A 13,299-nucleotide genomic window follows, 5' to 3' on the forward strand; every position below is an offset into this window, starting at 1 on the left:
CGGGCAGAAACTTGGTTGATTACGATGGAGTTGCTGTAGGCTTCGCTGGTGGCATTGTTAGACCATCGCGTATCTGTAGCTCTTTGCTTCCTGGACCACTAAGCGGCTGAGTGAAGTGAAATGATCGATTCACAATGATTGAGCTACTTATATATCGTCCATAGATACCCGCCAGATGGAAGAAAAGAGAAAAGAAAAGAAAAAAACTAAACCTCTCTATCTACAATGGAACGACAGCGCATACAGGAGGGTGACTCAACATCATGCCCGTCGAGCATGTGTAACGAATCAACCAGTGACATTTGGCCCGTCTGGTATACATGAATGCCATTAAACCCGGCACTAACATCGGTAATCGTACAGGGAAAGCGGATACCAAGAAGTGAGCAGAGTGTCCACTCAAACACTATGGGCTATATGCTGGCGGCATATCCTCTACAGGGTCACTCAGATACATGATTTCTTCCGACGGTAGGAACCTCCTGCCTGTGTAGACGACCTGGATGGGGAGCTCCAGCTTCACCGCAGCGTGGCCGTGGCCGGAAATGACCATATACATTTTCAAACTGTATCTTCTGGAGACAAGCATGGAAGAAAATGACGGTGTTAGATATGCAGGATGGTGGCACTTGAATGTCATCTCTGCCTCGGTTTCCCAGATACTCTCAGCACCTATGTAGCTGATTAGCAGCTCCATATATGAGAAGGCTATAAACTACCCGAAATTCCAAAAAAAAAAACTGCTTTCAAGGGATATACTAACCCGTTTCTGATCGTGTCCAGCGGGGAAAGCAAATCTTCCTGAGCTGGCTGGGGTAGGACTTGCGCGTTTCGAAGGTGAACGGAAACGCGGCAGCATCACACGTTGCTGGTGATCGCCGTTGCGGTTGAATAGAGATGAATGTGCTGGCCGTGAGATTCGAGCGAACGATCCCATAGAACCGTGGCGGAGGTATTCGCATGGCGCCGCCGTTCTTCAGCGGTCCATATCGGAGCCGCAGTCGTACTGATGTCGCGGCGCCCTCTTTCTCCGGCGAAAATTCAAGAGGCAGTGGCTCGTGGCTATAGACGTGTAGTTTCCCAGCCGGTTGGAGTAACGGACGGCGGAGAGTCTTCAAGGCAGAAAGTCTGTATTCTCCGGGGAAGTCTTCGGTGCAGACTGGTGGTTGCCGTCCCTGCGAAGCCCACAATGTGAACGGCCGAGTCGTTTCCACCACACAGCGCCCTTCCACTAGGAACTGCGCACGTATTCGGTAGTCAATCTTGCAGGTTCCCTTAGAACATGAGACCGCTGCTCGATGACTCGCTGGTGAGAAGTTGATATGCAGCGATGAGGGGATTTGCTGGCCGTATTTGTTCGACACGGGGCCTGTTAGACTATCCGGCACCAGAAATCGGAAGTGGTAGCATTGATCTACGTCGCTGATCATCTGTTGCTCTGGATAGATCGCGTTCAAATTGATAATCTAGTTTGCCGAGTGTCCTCGGCGCTGGTCAGTCATGGATCTCCTTCAATCCCATATTCGATAGACGCCATACCTTTTGATAAACGTATGTATGATAGAGCATTGCCGGGGATTCCCCCACGAGGTCGACATGATTAAACAGTGTTCCTGTAATGAAGCCAGTCAGATTCAGAGGCATACATAGTGCTGTCGCGCTTTTGTCGGCTGCTAGAGTTATTTATTACCTTCTAAGGCGATTTTCACGATGCCAGATACCGGAGCTCTCTGGTCTTTCGACGACAGAACAACTGTCCCTTTGACACCTTGGCCGCTCTCGAAGATGGGAAGTTGCCTGTGTTTGCGATGGCTCGAGGTCCATGGCGTAGTGTTGGGGAATAATACATCTAGAGTAATCGCCATTGCGCTAATGTCAGGCTGCGCGCGGTCGGATCGCAGAGGCAGGATCGAGCGATGCTCGTCCCTCCATCCATCTCACGAATTGCAGCTCTATCCTGTCATATATAAACGCCCTCGCAGCGGTGAGACTTGCATTGTTCACTGCATGATCACAAGGATTGCGCCAGGAGACATCACTTCTTTGCACTGACCCAAAGAACCCCAACCTACTCACTAGGTTTCCTCCGAAGAGGCGCCCAAAACCCAAATGGCAGACTTACTGCCCGCTACCAGCCATCCTGGATAAACGAGATAAATATTCGAGCGCACGATGGCGGCTGCTTCCCGGGCTCGTTTGCAGTTGCGGTGTAACATAATGACGTCCAACGTGCATGCGACGAGTCCGATTGCTTGCTTGGCTGCAGGGTGACGTTTCCTGGAAACACGTCATGCTAGATAGCGAAGTTGGACAGGTACGAGGAGATTATCCTGGCGATCTAGAATCCGGTTCTACTACTGTGCTTTCGCTGTCTAGAAAGTCTAACTTACATGATTGGCATTCTTGGCTGTGGGCTATTTTTCATACGGTATACCGCACTAGCGGCATTCTTTTCATTTGACGGTCTGCATAAATAAGCATGGTTATGATTTGGCGTAGTCACCATGTTATCTAGTGCATAACCTAGGGAAAGACGCACAAACGTGCGACATTACTCAGTATTGTAGCTTGTCTCCTTGCTCCACTGTATCTTGTCTCCTTGCTCCACTGTATCTTGTGTGTAGTAACGGTGCCAGTTTAGCCTAATGAAAGAGAAGAGGCGTCCATCGATACTGATAGCTCACTCTGTTAAGGTATATTGATAAATAGCCTCGCCGGTATGTAGCTGTCATGTGCGGTATACTAGGGCTTACATTATATAGTCAAGCAATAATACAAAGCGCTTTCAATTGGTATCGTGCCAGCATTAAATCTAGAACTCTATATACTCGTCTCAAACTCGATCGCTCATCACTGGCTAGGAGAGGATACCACCATCAATAGCAACTGTACAAAGAAGAATGGTCGTGATTTAATCACACTCCTGGGCCCGCAATGAGAGTCTTAATCCCGTTCCCCGATTTCACCTCCTCGAACGCCTGTGGCGCATCCTCAAACTTGAAAACTTGTGTAATCAGCGCCTTAACATTGATTTTCCCAGCAGCTATCAGCTCAATGGCGAGCTTGTAGTCGCCACTCGAATATCGGAAGCTTCCCCGAATAACGAGCTCCTTGGTGCATGCCGTCGTGATTGGAAACTTGACTTCCTCTTTGCCCATCCCGCCTTGCACATACGTTCCACCAGGTTTCAAGATATGGATACCAGTGTAGACCGAGGGCTCCGCACCCGAGGCCTCGATCACAACATCCGCGCCGACCCCGAGTTCATTTTCTTCTCGAAGCCGAACGGCGTTATCAGCCGGCGAGGAGTCCATGCCCGGGAGAAAATGAGCAGTAGCCGCGTAGGCACGGGCGAATTCCAATCGTTTCGGCTGCACATCAACCACAATCACCTTGGAGGCCCCAAAGGCTCGTGCCACCGCACAGCACAAGAGGCCAACGGGCCCTGCACCAAAGACCACCACGGACTGCCCTGGCTGCAGCGCGGCCTGTCGAACGAGATGCACCGCGACACTGAGAGGCTCCACAACCGCGCCCTCCTGTAGACTGACACTCGGAGGAAGCCGGTAGCAAAAGTCCTCTGGCAAAACATAGTACTTGGCCAAGGTGCCGTCAAAGGGAGGAGTAGCAGCAAATGCCATCTCGCTGCACAGGTTGTACTTGCCTGCTTTGCAAAACGTGCATCGCCGGCAGGGCACTCCTGGTTCTAGGGCTACACGATCGCCCACCGCCAGTGTTTGCACCTTGGAGCCAACCTTCTCGACTACTCCGGCCGACTCATGGCCCAGCACCATCGGTTTTTCGAGGATAAATTGGCCAATTCGGCCTCGCTGCCAGTAATGGACCTAAACAGGAGTTCAGCCTGAACTCCTTTCCGTTGCGTTTTTTTTTTTTTTTTTCCAAACACAAAAACTATAAGGAACTTACATCACTGCCGCATATCCCTGTGTATTCAATCCTCACGGAAACATCGTAGGGCTCCAACAAGTCTGGTACCGGGCGATCCTCGAACTCGAGCTCTTGCACGGCTTTAAGCACCAGCGATGGGTTCTGGGACGGTCATGTCAGGTAAGGACTTGGCGTCACAGTCGAGCTCTTAAGGATCTCACATTCTCTTGGTTGATCATATTGCCTGGTCTACCTGGTTTGAAATATGCGGCTTTCGGTGCTCCAGAAAAAGAAAACAAAGACAGACACAACCCTTCGACCTGTCACACAAGGGGACGTCTCTCCCTTTTAAAGCCCTCATCCCGGGGCGAAATCTCTTAGCAATTGAGCATGATCCATTGGTCTAGATCGTGATTGTTGAGCTGTGGAGCGAGGGAATCTCATACTCTCCGTGCAGCGGACCGTATAAGAGAAGGGCTGTGATCGGGCATGGACGGCGTTTTGGCCGCCGGGGAAGTGGATGCGTGTGGATCTCTGGGGAGAGAATGTGGAGCCCCCGATGCATCCGGCCACCGGAAGTCTTGCAGCGGGTTGGAAATCCAGCGGCAAAACACGCCGTGTGCTCCGTCTGGTATGTTCACCGGTTAGTTTCTGGGGTCCAGTTCCATCGCACAGCGCATTATCACCGCCAGCATTCTAAACGGGCCCGACTCGGGGCTCAAGTATTAAAAGTACCCATGGTAGCGCCCGTAGAATTCTCGAGTAGCCATTTCCTACCACGCAATCATCCCCCATGCAACTCCAACAGAGCTACTACATCGGCGTGGACGTGGGCACGGGCAGTGCACGCGCTTGTGTCATCGACCACACTGGAGAGATCGTCGGATTGGCGTCCGAAGACATTGCTCTCTGGCATTATGGACAGGTGTACTATGTGAGTGGTGCCCCCAACGTCCATGGGCCTGGTGACGGCCAAAAACGATTACTAACCTGGGGGGATCTGGGAACAGGAACAATCCACCACGGACATCTGGCGCTGCATTGGCTTAGCAGTACGTCGTGCGCTCGCCGAGAAGAAAATCGACCCATCGCACGTCCGTGGCATTGGCTTTGATGCGACTTGCTCTCTCGCTGCCTTCTCCACCGATACCAATGAGCCAGTGTCTGTTACTGGACCCGAGTTTCATAGTGAGCGAAATGTAATCTTGTGGCTGGATCACAGAGCAGAAAGCGAAACAGACAAGATCAATGCAACTGGACACAAGGTATTGAGCTATGTGGGAGGGAAAATGTCGATTGAGATGGAGATCCCCAAGATCCTGTGGCTGAAAAATAATATGCCGGCCGAGACATTCGCAAAGTACAAGTTCTATGACTTGGCGGATGCTCTCACTCATATTGCGACTGGCAGTGAGACGAGGAGCTTATGCAGCCTCGTCTGCAAGCAGGGCTATCTGCCGAAAGATCCTGAGAACAGCGCGGCCGGTGGATGGGCGGAGGACTTCTTCGAGGCCATTGGACTGGGTGATTTCAAAGAGAACAGTTTCACTACAATCGGAGGGAAACATGGCCTGGTGAGTTGCATCTTTCAGAAACATGTCCAATGTTGGGTCGGTTTTTTCCAGCGGTGTCCCCAAGTAGCTGATCAACGGTTGAACAGAATGGTCAACATCTTCATGCAGGAGAGCTCGCCGGCTATCTATCGGAGAAAGCAGCGAAGGAACTAGGTCTGCCAGTCGGCATTCCCATTGGCAGTGGTGTTATCGACGCCTATGCCGGCTGGATAGGCACGGTCGGGGCCAAGGTTGATCTCCCCAGCAATCCCAGTGACAAGAGACAAGAGCTCTTTACCAGACTCGCTGCGGTAGCAGGAACCTCCACCTGCCACCTCGTCATGTCGCCGAACCCTGTGTTCGTGCCTGGAGTTTGGGGACCGTATCGAGATGTTTTACTGCCCGATTGCTGGATGGCCGAAGGAGGGCAATCTGCAACGGGCCAGCTGCTGAAACATGTCATTGAAACTCACCCAGCATATAATCAGGCGAAGGACTTGGCCGAAGTGAAGAAGACCAACATTTTCACGTTTCTGAACGAGCATCTCAGGGAGATGGCTGAGAAAAACAACGCCCCCTGTGTTGCATACCTCGCACGCCATTTCTTCTATTACGGCGACCTTTGGGGCAATCGATCGCCCATGGCTGATCCAAAGATGACAGGTTCTATCATCGGCTTGACAAGCGATACATCAATCAACAGTCTCTCCATCCTCTACTACAGCACGCTGGAATTCATCGCGTTGCAGACCCGACAAATCATTGAGAGTATGAATCAGTCCGGTCACCACATTACCTCCATTTTTATGTCGGGGTCTCAATGCCAGAATGACATCCTAGTCAACTTGATTGCCTCTGCCTGTGACATGACTGTGGTAGTTCCGTTTTATGTGAATGCAGCCGTGTGCCACGGCGCCGCGATGCTGGGTGCTAAGGCTGCTACCGCGGATGCGAAAGGAAACACGGCTGATCTGCAAGAGATTATGGAGAAGATGAGCAAGCCAGGCAGATGTTTCCTTCCGACTGAGGATGAGAGTGAGAAGAGTTTGCTGCGGGCGAAATACCAGGTCTTCCTCGATCAATGTCAAAAACAGAGAGAGTACCGGGCGTTGGTCGACCAGGCCCTGGCACAGTGAGCCATAGGTTCACCAGCAAAATGGAGGTCGCGCGACACTAGCAGCTCAGTACACATTGAATCAAAAGATCACAAAGCGCAATGCGGCGTTGGCAACACTGGTGTTGCAGCATACAACGGCGATCTGCCCGTCACCTGCCAAGATATCACCAAAGGTCCGAGGGCTTAGATTAATACTTACAAACGGTCATTCTATACTTCCAGGAGAGCTTGGAGTGAAGTCAGCTAATTTCTAATTGTTTTTGAATCTTGGCTAGGCAGGGGAAAATGAAACATAATGATAACGTCTATTTTATGGGTGCTTTTATCAGCTAAAGTAAATATATATTTAGGGTACCGGTTTGTAGATGGGAATCTGCCTTAGTAGTACTTGTCTACTACGATCCAACATTATATTATGATAAAGAATACAGTAACACAGACTCAATGGCCTGTACATGGGATCCATCGTGCTATATATAATGTGGCAGATAAGCATCCAATGAATATATTGTTGGACTGATCACTCAGGTTTACCGCGATAACAAACATCCAGGATAAATGAGATGTTCCAACGCTTTCCTTGTATATCCTCTAACAAGAATAAAGAAAAAAAAATATGAAAATGAAAAAGAGCAGGACAACGGTAATAAAAAATGTCGAACGTAAAATGAAAAAGGCAAAAGATTAGTGCATCATCCGTGAATCGAACACGGGCCTCATCGATGGCAACGATGAATTCTACCACTAGACCAATGATGCTGCTGAGCTATCGGCTCTTGATGGAAGAATACTGACTTATTTGGCTTTATATTCCAAAACCATATGCTTCAAAGACGGCTATCAGATTCAAGTGAGCAACGTGGCTACGTTCTGTACGCAGGAAACTATAACGCCTCGACATTTCACATATAATTGTATGCCATTGGACAGGCATTTGGTTGGGTATCATATAACAGAGCGCTGCATCATACGCAAGGAATGTTGTCTTCCACTCCAATACACTCGTAGTAGGTGGACTCAGCCACGGGACAGAGAACAAGAGGGATACATGTTTCCACGGTTGGAAAAGTAGCTCAAAGGGTTGCCTCCCTTGGTTGATGACCGCTGCCCTCTAGTTCACAGATGCTTTGCTCTCCCTGCTAGCTGCTCCCCAGCGGCCTAATGCCCTAGATATGATACAACTCTATCAACGAGTTGGCGCTAGATGAGCAGAATTAACTAGCCTGCAACGTGGTATCAAGTGAGATTTGAAACTCTATATACTGATACATTGTTAAATATCGCTATGGACGGGCGCATTCTGTACAACAGGTCCTTTGGAGGGGGTATGGACGCCGTACTCTCCTGTAACACGAGGCTCCTCATCCAGTGCATACGTCCGCTTCCCATTGTCCATGTCCGTCCTGATCAGCGCGTACCTCTTATCTAGCTTCATCAGATGTGTCGCCCGTTCAGATGTGCTCCACGAAGCAGTGTCTCGGAAGTCGCCCAGCATCTTACTCTTGGCAATCCAGGGAATCATTGAACCAATTGATCGGGGACTCCGGGGGAAATCAAACCTCCTCTTTCTGGTGACAAATACATACATGAGGACAAATGTGTCGAAGGCAATAATGAGGAAGACAATGACAAAAGCCGGTCGAACCGGAATAAAGGACATGAAGGTGTCGTAAATAGTAGCGTCGGGAATCCGTACGGGCTGTGGCAGGCGATTGAAATGAAAGTCACGGTGGAGCGAGACATCGGTTGCAAATACTGTCCGGTAGACTAGGGTGGCCGCCTCGATCAAGATGTCAAGATCGATGGCAGTGAGATTGTTTGTGTTCTTCTGCTTGTACACATGGGCTGCCAAGAGTCCGAACCAATTCTGCAGTATTTTATGACGGTCCTTTGGGGGATAGTGGGTGAGATTCGACTGAAGTGGATTCGCAAATGCTCTATTGTAATTAGCCAGGCTTGCAGTGATATTCGCCAGCATGGGGCCCTCCGTGATGGCGGTTCCGTTCATAGTATCATAGTGCTCTACATATCCGCGAAGGTCGAAGGTGGCAAGAAAGGTTTGGATCGTAGCGCGAGACTCGCAGTACAGGGTGGCAATGTTGCCTGGTGGGACTTCATCAAGGCCCGCCTCGTTCAACTGGGCAACGACCAGAATGCCAGGCCTTCGGCATAGGGGGTGCGTCTGGTCTGATTCGGTCGGGGCGATGAAGTCAACGCTGAACGGCGCTTTCGAGCCACCGAGGGCTGATTCTTGCGCACGGACTCGACAGGTTGTGTTCGGATGCCCGGATGGAGAATATTGCCAGTAGGTCGGACCGGAGAGAATGTCTTCAGCATGCCCGTTTGCCACAGAAAGGGCTTGGCACGTTAGGTTGGCACCGATGCCGACTAACGGACCGGTAGCCCATTGGTCTTCTGTCATGTTCGACTGCACGGGAAGCAGAGAGTGAGCTGTAGTGGTCCAAGGAAGTATAGGTATGCCGGTGTAGATGCTGCTCTGGAAAAGATCGGCCTCGGCCAAGATCCAAGTGTGATGGCCGACAGTGTAGGATCGATAGTCATATTCCGATTCGACAATGTTCCCGGTAGCCATCGGGGTGTATTCCAGCGCGAAGAGAGCGCTTGCAAGAATAGTCAGAATCGTGTTGAGAATACACGTCAAGGAGACAAGACCAAGCAGTAGATAACGACGATTGAAACCTTTTAGTGCCACGGCAAACGGGCTCTGAGACCCATAGTCTAGCAAAAGGGAGGACCGAGCAGTTGCGTTGCCCTTTTGAAGTATGAACCAAGGCTCCAAAATCGTAAAATTTTGGTATACGGAGATATACAACCCGCGTATGAGAGCAGCACTTGCGGGAGGGAGCAACATCCACAAACTCCTCAGGTCGTCTACTTTGATATCAGTCAAAGGTGGGAAATACCCGTACTGCCAGGACTTCGACATGATAACGAGCATGCCTCCCAGTGCGGCAAGGAATGCGGACATTTCTAAAATGAAGATAGGGATCATGAGGAAAGGGGGTGGAGGGTCGGCCCTTCGTCGAGATTTCTGTTGGCTTCGAGGAGTGGAGTCTGCAGTACGTCAATATCAACACCATGGCTTCGCAGGTACCCCAGCTCAGCTCGACTTACCACCAGGAAAAGAGATTACCAGACGCTGTCCTTGACTAGTTTCCCTCCAGCTACAGCGGCCTGTGCGTAGAAGGGACCGGAGCTGCCGGGTCGTTAACACTTCCAATTCCATCTGGGACAGCTTCTCCAGGCTTGTAGCATCAATGACATCGGTAGCTATGCAACACATCGATGCGATCGAAGCAGGGTTGTCACTCAAAAAGTTTGGACGTCGTGGGTACAGATAGAGGAGACTCGCAACAAGCACCACTCCGAACGTTAGAATCGCTGCCGATATGCGGACACTGCTCGGTTGGACCAGTAATGCGACTCGCTGAACAATACGGATGCCCTCGACATGAACAGTTTGTCGAAGGTCAAAGGTACGGCTCATCAAAGGGACAAAGGACTGGCTGATGGCTGCGTCAACTTCGGACCATACATCGCCTTGGGACAGCATCCCGTACTGATCGTTTATATTGTTGGAAGCGACTGCCATGCGTAGTAGTGAGCTGCTAAACTTTGCTGTATCAAAGCCAGTCTCCGACAGATCCTTGGTGGTATCTGATTGTACATCGACCAAAGCGACTGAGCCATTCGCATATAATGTGATCTCTGCGTCGGCCGTCATATAATTGACGCTGCACCCAAATGGACTGAACCAGTCTGAGGACTTGTTGGAACCATGTTGTGCGTTGAATACCGCTTGGTTCGCATGTACCGCCACGCCGACTAGGTTGAATTGCCTACAGAGCTTTGGATTCTCGTTCCATTGTAGTAGCTTCCAATATTGTATCTGGGGAGTGTCTATATCTTCATCTTGATCGGACCGCGCGATACAAGTGTCGAAAGGCCCGGCGACATCTGCCAGTTGACTACCGCTTTGATCGGAGAGGAGAAGCTCAGATAGAGGCAGCGCTTCCTGATCCCCCTCCAGACGTGACAGACTCGCCAATAAACCATCGCCATCGACGTAGGCGCACGATACATCGGCCCAATAGACCGATTGGTTCAGCCTCCACATGTCATCCTCGGATCTGCTATTCCAATATGTCTGAACCGGAGGCATCGCATATCGTCTGGATCCAATTATATCGCTTGCCGAATGGACACGGTTGATCGCAAGGGACTGATTCACCGCATTGTGAAACGTCCAGTATGCATGCGTGTCTAGGTTGATAAACATGGGCCACGTTTTTAGTGTTTGCGGGAGATGCATCGAGACTACCTCTGCGCTGACAAGGCCACCGAGGACTGCTGGGAGTATCAACTGCAATGAGATACTCAGGATTGACACGCAAAGAGCCACCCAATGTCGGTTGCGGGCGGCCTTAAAGGGAGTCGTCGTGAAATGACCGAAAACATAGTTGAGAAGGAGTACGTCAGCTGAAGTGCCTTTGGGATTTGATAATAGGAAGTACGGCTCAAGTCGAAGAGCATCGTACTCGGTGAAGGACCACATGACACCTATTATGACACCCATCACCATGGGCACATAGGTGTATGCCACTTGTTGCGCCGTAGCGATGTCATCGGTCGAGCTAAAGATCGCGAGTCCGCCTCTCGCAGCACTACCCAGGTAAATTCCTGCTATCGTGATCAACATCGTTAGCATGAGCCCAGCCAGCGAGCCCAAGTAAATGCTGCGAAGCGTGGCAGGACGCCATCCCGGCACTCGATCCTTGTGTGGCATCCCGAAAAGACTCTTCCATTGTCGCATTGGTTTTGTTATATCCTTGATTGATCAATTAATGAATCGCATTATGGATGTTGTCGGAGACAGCCGAATGAATCGCAGCAGAACGCCTTCGATATAGGGAACATCGCCAGCGAAAGTCTATCATGGACCGTGGGGGGGGCAAGGTTGCGTTTCCAGAATAGTTTGTGACACGTTTCCAGTGCTCCCTAATCGCTGAATTATTTCTCGACCAGAAGGGTAGCAGTGTTGACCAGCCTCAAGGCATTGTCGGGCGGAGTAAAAGGGGTAGAAACGAAGGATGATACATAGGACATTCAGCTTCGCAGGTGAGATTTTCCTGTGGCTTGACGAGGACCCTTAACTTGACAGGGTCTCGCCTCTATCCGGTGGAACCCAACCGGTAAAGGCCATGGCAATGAGTGGGTCTAGACAATCTCGTTGCCTTCGTATCGTGCTCTTTCCTTGTCCTCGGTTCCCATATGAATGTAGCACAATTGGATCTCTCAACGCCGTAAAGAGGCTGAAAATGATCGGAGACAAGAGTTTATTGGCGGTTATTTCGTAACCCAACGTGTTCTAGAGCCTCTTAGTTCCTTTTTTTTTGACTCATTCCATGGCCAGAATCGGTGACACTTGTGGCGGCAGTGCTGTTCGCCCCAAACTTTATTGCCAAGTCTAATGGCTTTAGCTTGAAACGGCGTCTCTTTCAGCTTGAACCGGGAACAGAATCCCTTTGAAAATAGCACCTTATCCCCGGTGTCCCACTAAAGCAGTGCCGTTTCTTTGAGCTTTGGTCCTCGTGGTAACTCCACCCCCAGTGTCACGTGTGCGTCCCAACGTTCTGATCAACGATCCATATGGGCTCGAAAATTTAAGATCATTGCCATGATGCAGCTACTAAAGAAGAGTCTGAGGTGGTAAAACTGTCACTGGATACCTTCCAGGAGTGATGCCATTCCTTGCGGCACTCACACATAACAGTTTATGAGCAACTAGGGCAAAGACCCCCTTATACTCGGATTAGGCAACACCCGACCCATACCCGATTAGGTAAACTAGGGTAGACAGGTGCACGAGCTGAGGTTCCATGATATCTCTTAAATTCTATCTGGGTAGCAGGATCGCCTTACTCGATATTGTTATTTTCCTGCCTTCAGTGATGCGTGCCACGAAAGAGAATATGAACTGGCTCTGTCGTCATTTCGGCCGGCGTGACGGACATTGTGTTTGCTGTTTACACCTTCGCGAGGGGAGAAAAGTATCGAGGACCTAGGTTGGATGTCTGGCGAAGCTCCTCATGTGTTCGGCTCACTCAAGTCAGCAAAGGACAAGGTTTACGGCACAAGTAGTGGTACATGGTCAAGTTTGAACTTATAAAGCGCACTAGCTCGGAGGGTAAAACCACGTCAAGTCGAAGTCCGTTATTAGAAGCGGATACATCGCTACGAGGGATCAGATGGGTGCCAGCTAATTGCAATTGCAGCTAGCAGAAGAAGTGCAATCTGGTTTCAAGATATTGATCGACAGCTGGTCGTGAGAGTGCAAGCATTTGAGGTATTATCGGTCGATATACGTAAAGGAAACTCTAAAGTTAGGGTCATGAATCCTCCTGCGCACTTAACATACAATCATTGGTCCACTCGAGATTTTATTTCTGTAGCTCTCGTTCATGGGACGGCGAAGCAATAACTGTTTTACATAAACTAGTTGGCTACTTATACAGCGTGATCAAGCCTCGTACTGTATGAAAGATGTGTAGTAACCATAATAAAGGAAGACAAGGACTTCTGTCTTCCCAAAGCTCGGGAAAACCAATTAATGTTCATTGTCTAGTTAATCTTCTAGGCGTAGAAATGCTTCCATAAGTTCCATGGTGTCTCGCAACTATACATCTTGTTTTATCCTTCCAGACATGGAAATATGAAATG

At 50.0% G+C, this 13,299-nt stretch overlaps 4 protein-coding genes across 4 annotated transcripts; 1 reads left to right on the plus strand and 3 right to left on the minus strand.

Moving 5' to 3' along the window:
- Positions 1–406: 406 nt before the first annotated feature.
- ABOM_004682 (uncharacterized protein) lies at positions 407–1,865 on the minus strand (the record flags this gene model as incomplete). The annotated part of the gene is made up of 4 exons (XM_022531811.1): positions 407–672; positions 764–1,466; positions 1,540–1,613; positions 1,691–1,865. 4 exons carry the CDS (start codon positions 1,863–1,865, stop codon positions 407–409), a joined length of 1,218 nt encoding a protein of 405 aa, XP_022390378.1.
- A 1,050-nt stretch (positions 1,866–2,915) lies between these two features.
- Positions 2,916–4,127, minus strand: ABOM_004683 (NAD(P)-dependent alcohol dehydrogenase; the record flags this gene model as incomplete). The annotated part of the gene is made up of 3 exons (XM_022531812.1): positions 2,916–3,845; positions 3,928–4,050; positions 4,110–4,127. 3 exons carry the CDS (start codon positions 4,125–4,127, stop codon positions 2,916–2,918), a joined length of 1,071 nt encoding a protein of 356 aa, XP_022390377.1.
- A 554-nt stretch (positions 4,128–4,681) lies between these two features.
- Positions 4,682–6,577, plus strand: ABOM_004684 (FGGY-family carbohydrate kinase; the record flags this gene model as incomplete). Its single annotated transcript, XM_022531813.1, has 3 exons — positions 4,682–4,822; positions 4,899–5,462; positions 5,549–6,577. The coding sequence occupies 3 exons, from the start codon at positions 4,682–4,684 to the stop codon at positions 6,575–6,577; spliced, it is 1,734 nt and encodes a 577-aa protein (XP_022390375.1).
- Positions 6,578–7,831: 1,254 nt separating this feature from the next.
- Positions 7,832–11,365, minus strand: ABOM_004685 (DUF3433 domain-containing protein; the record flags this gene model as incomplete). Its single annotated transcript, XM_022531814.1, has 2 exons — positions 7,832–9,633; positions 9,694–11,365. 2 exons carry the CDS (start codon positions 11,363–11,365, stop codon positions 7,832–7,834), a joined length of 3,474 nt encoding a protein of 1,157 aa, XP_022390381.1.
- Positions 11,366–13,299: the final 1,934 nt, after the last annotated feature.

This window comes from Aspergillus bombycis (genome assembly GCF_001792695.1).
Source record: "Aspergillus bombycis strain NRRL26010 chromosome Unknown contig00030, whole genome shotgun sequence".
In the NCBI taxonomy this organism is placed as follows: domain Eukaryota; kingdom Fungi; phylum Ascomycota; class Eurotiomycetes; order Eurotiales; family Aspergillaceae; genus Aspergillus; species Aspergillus bombycis.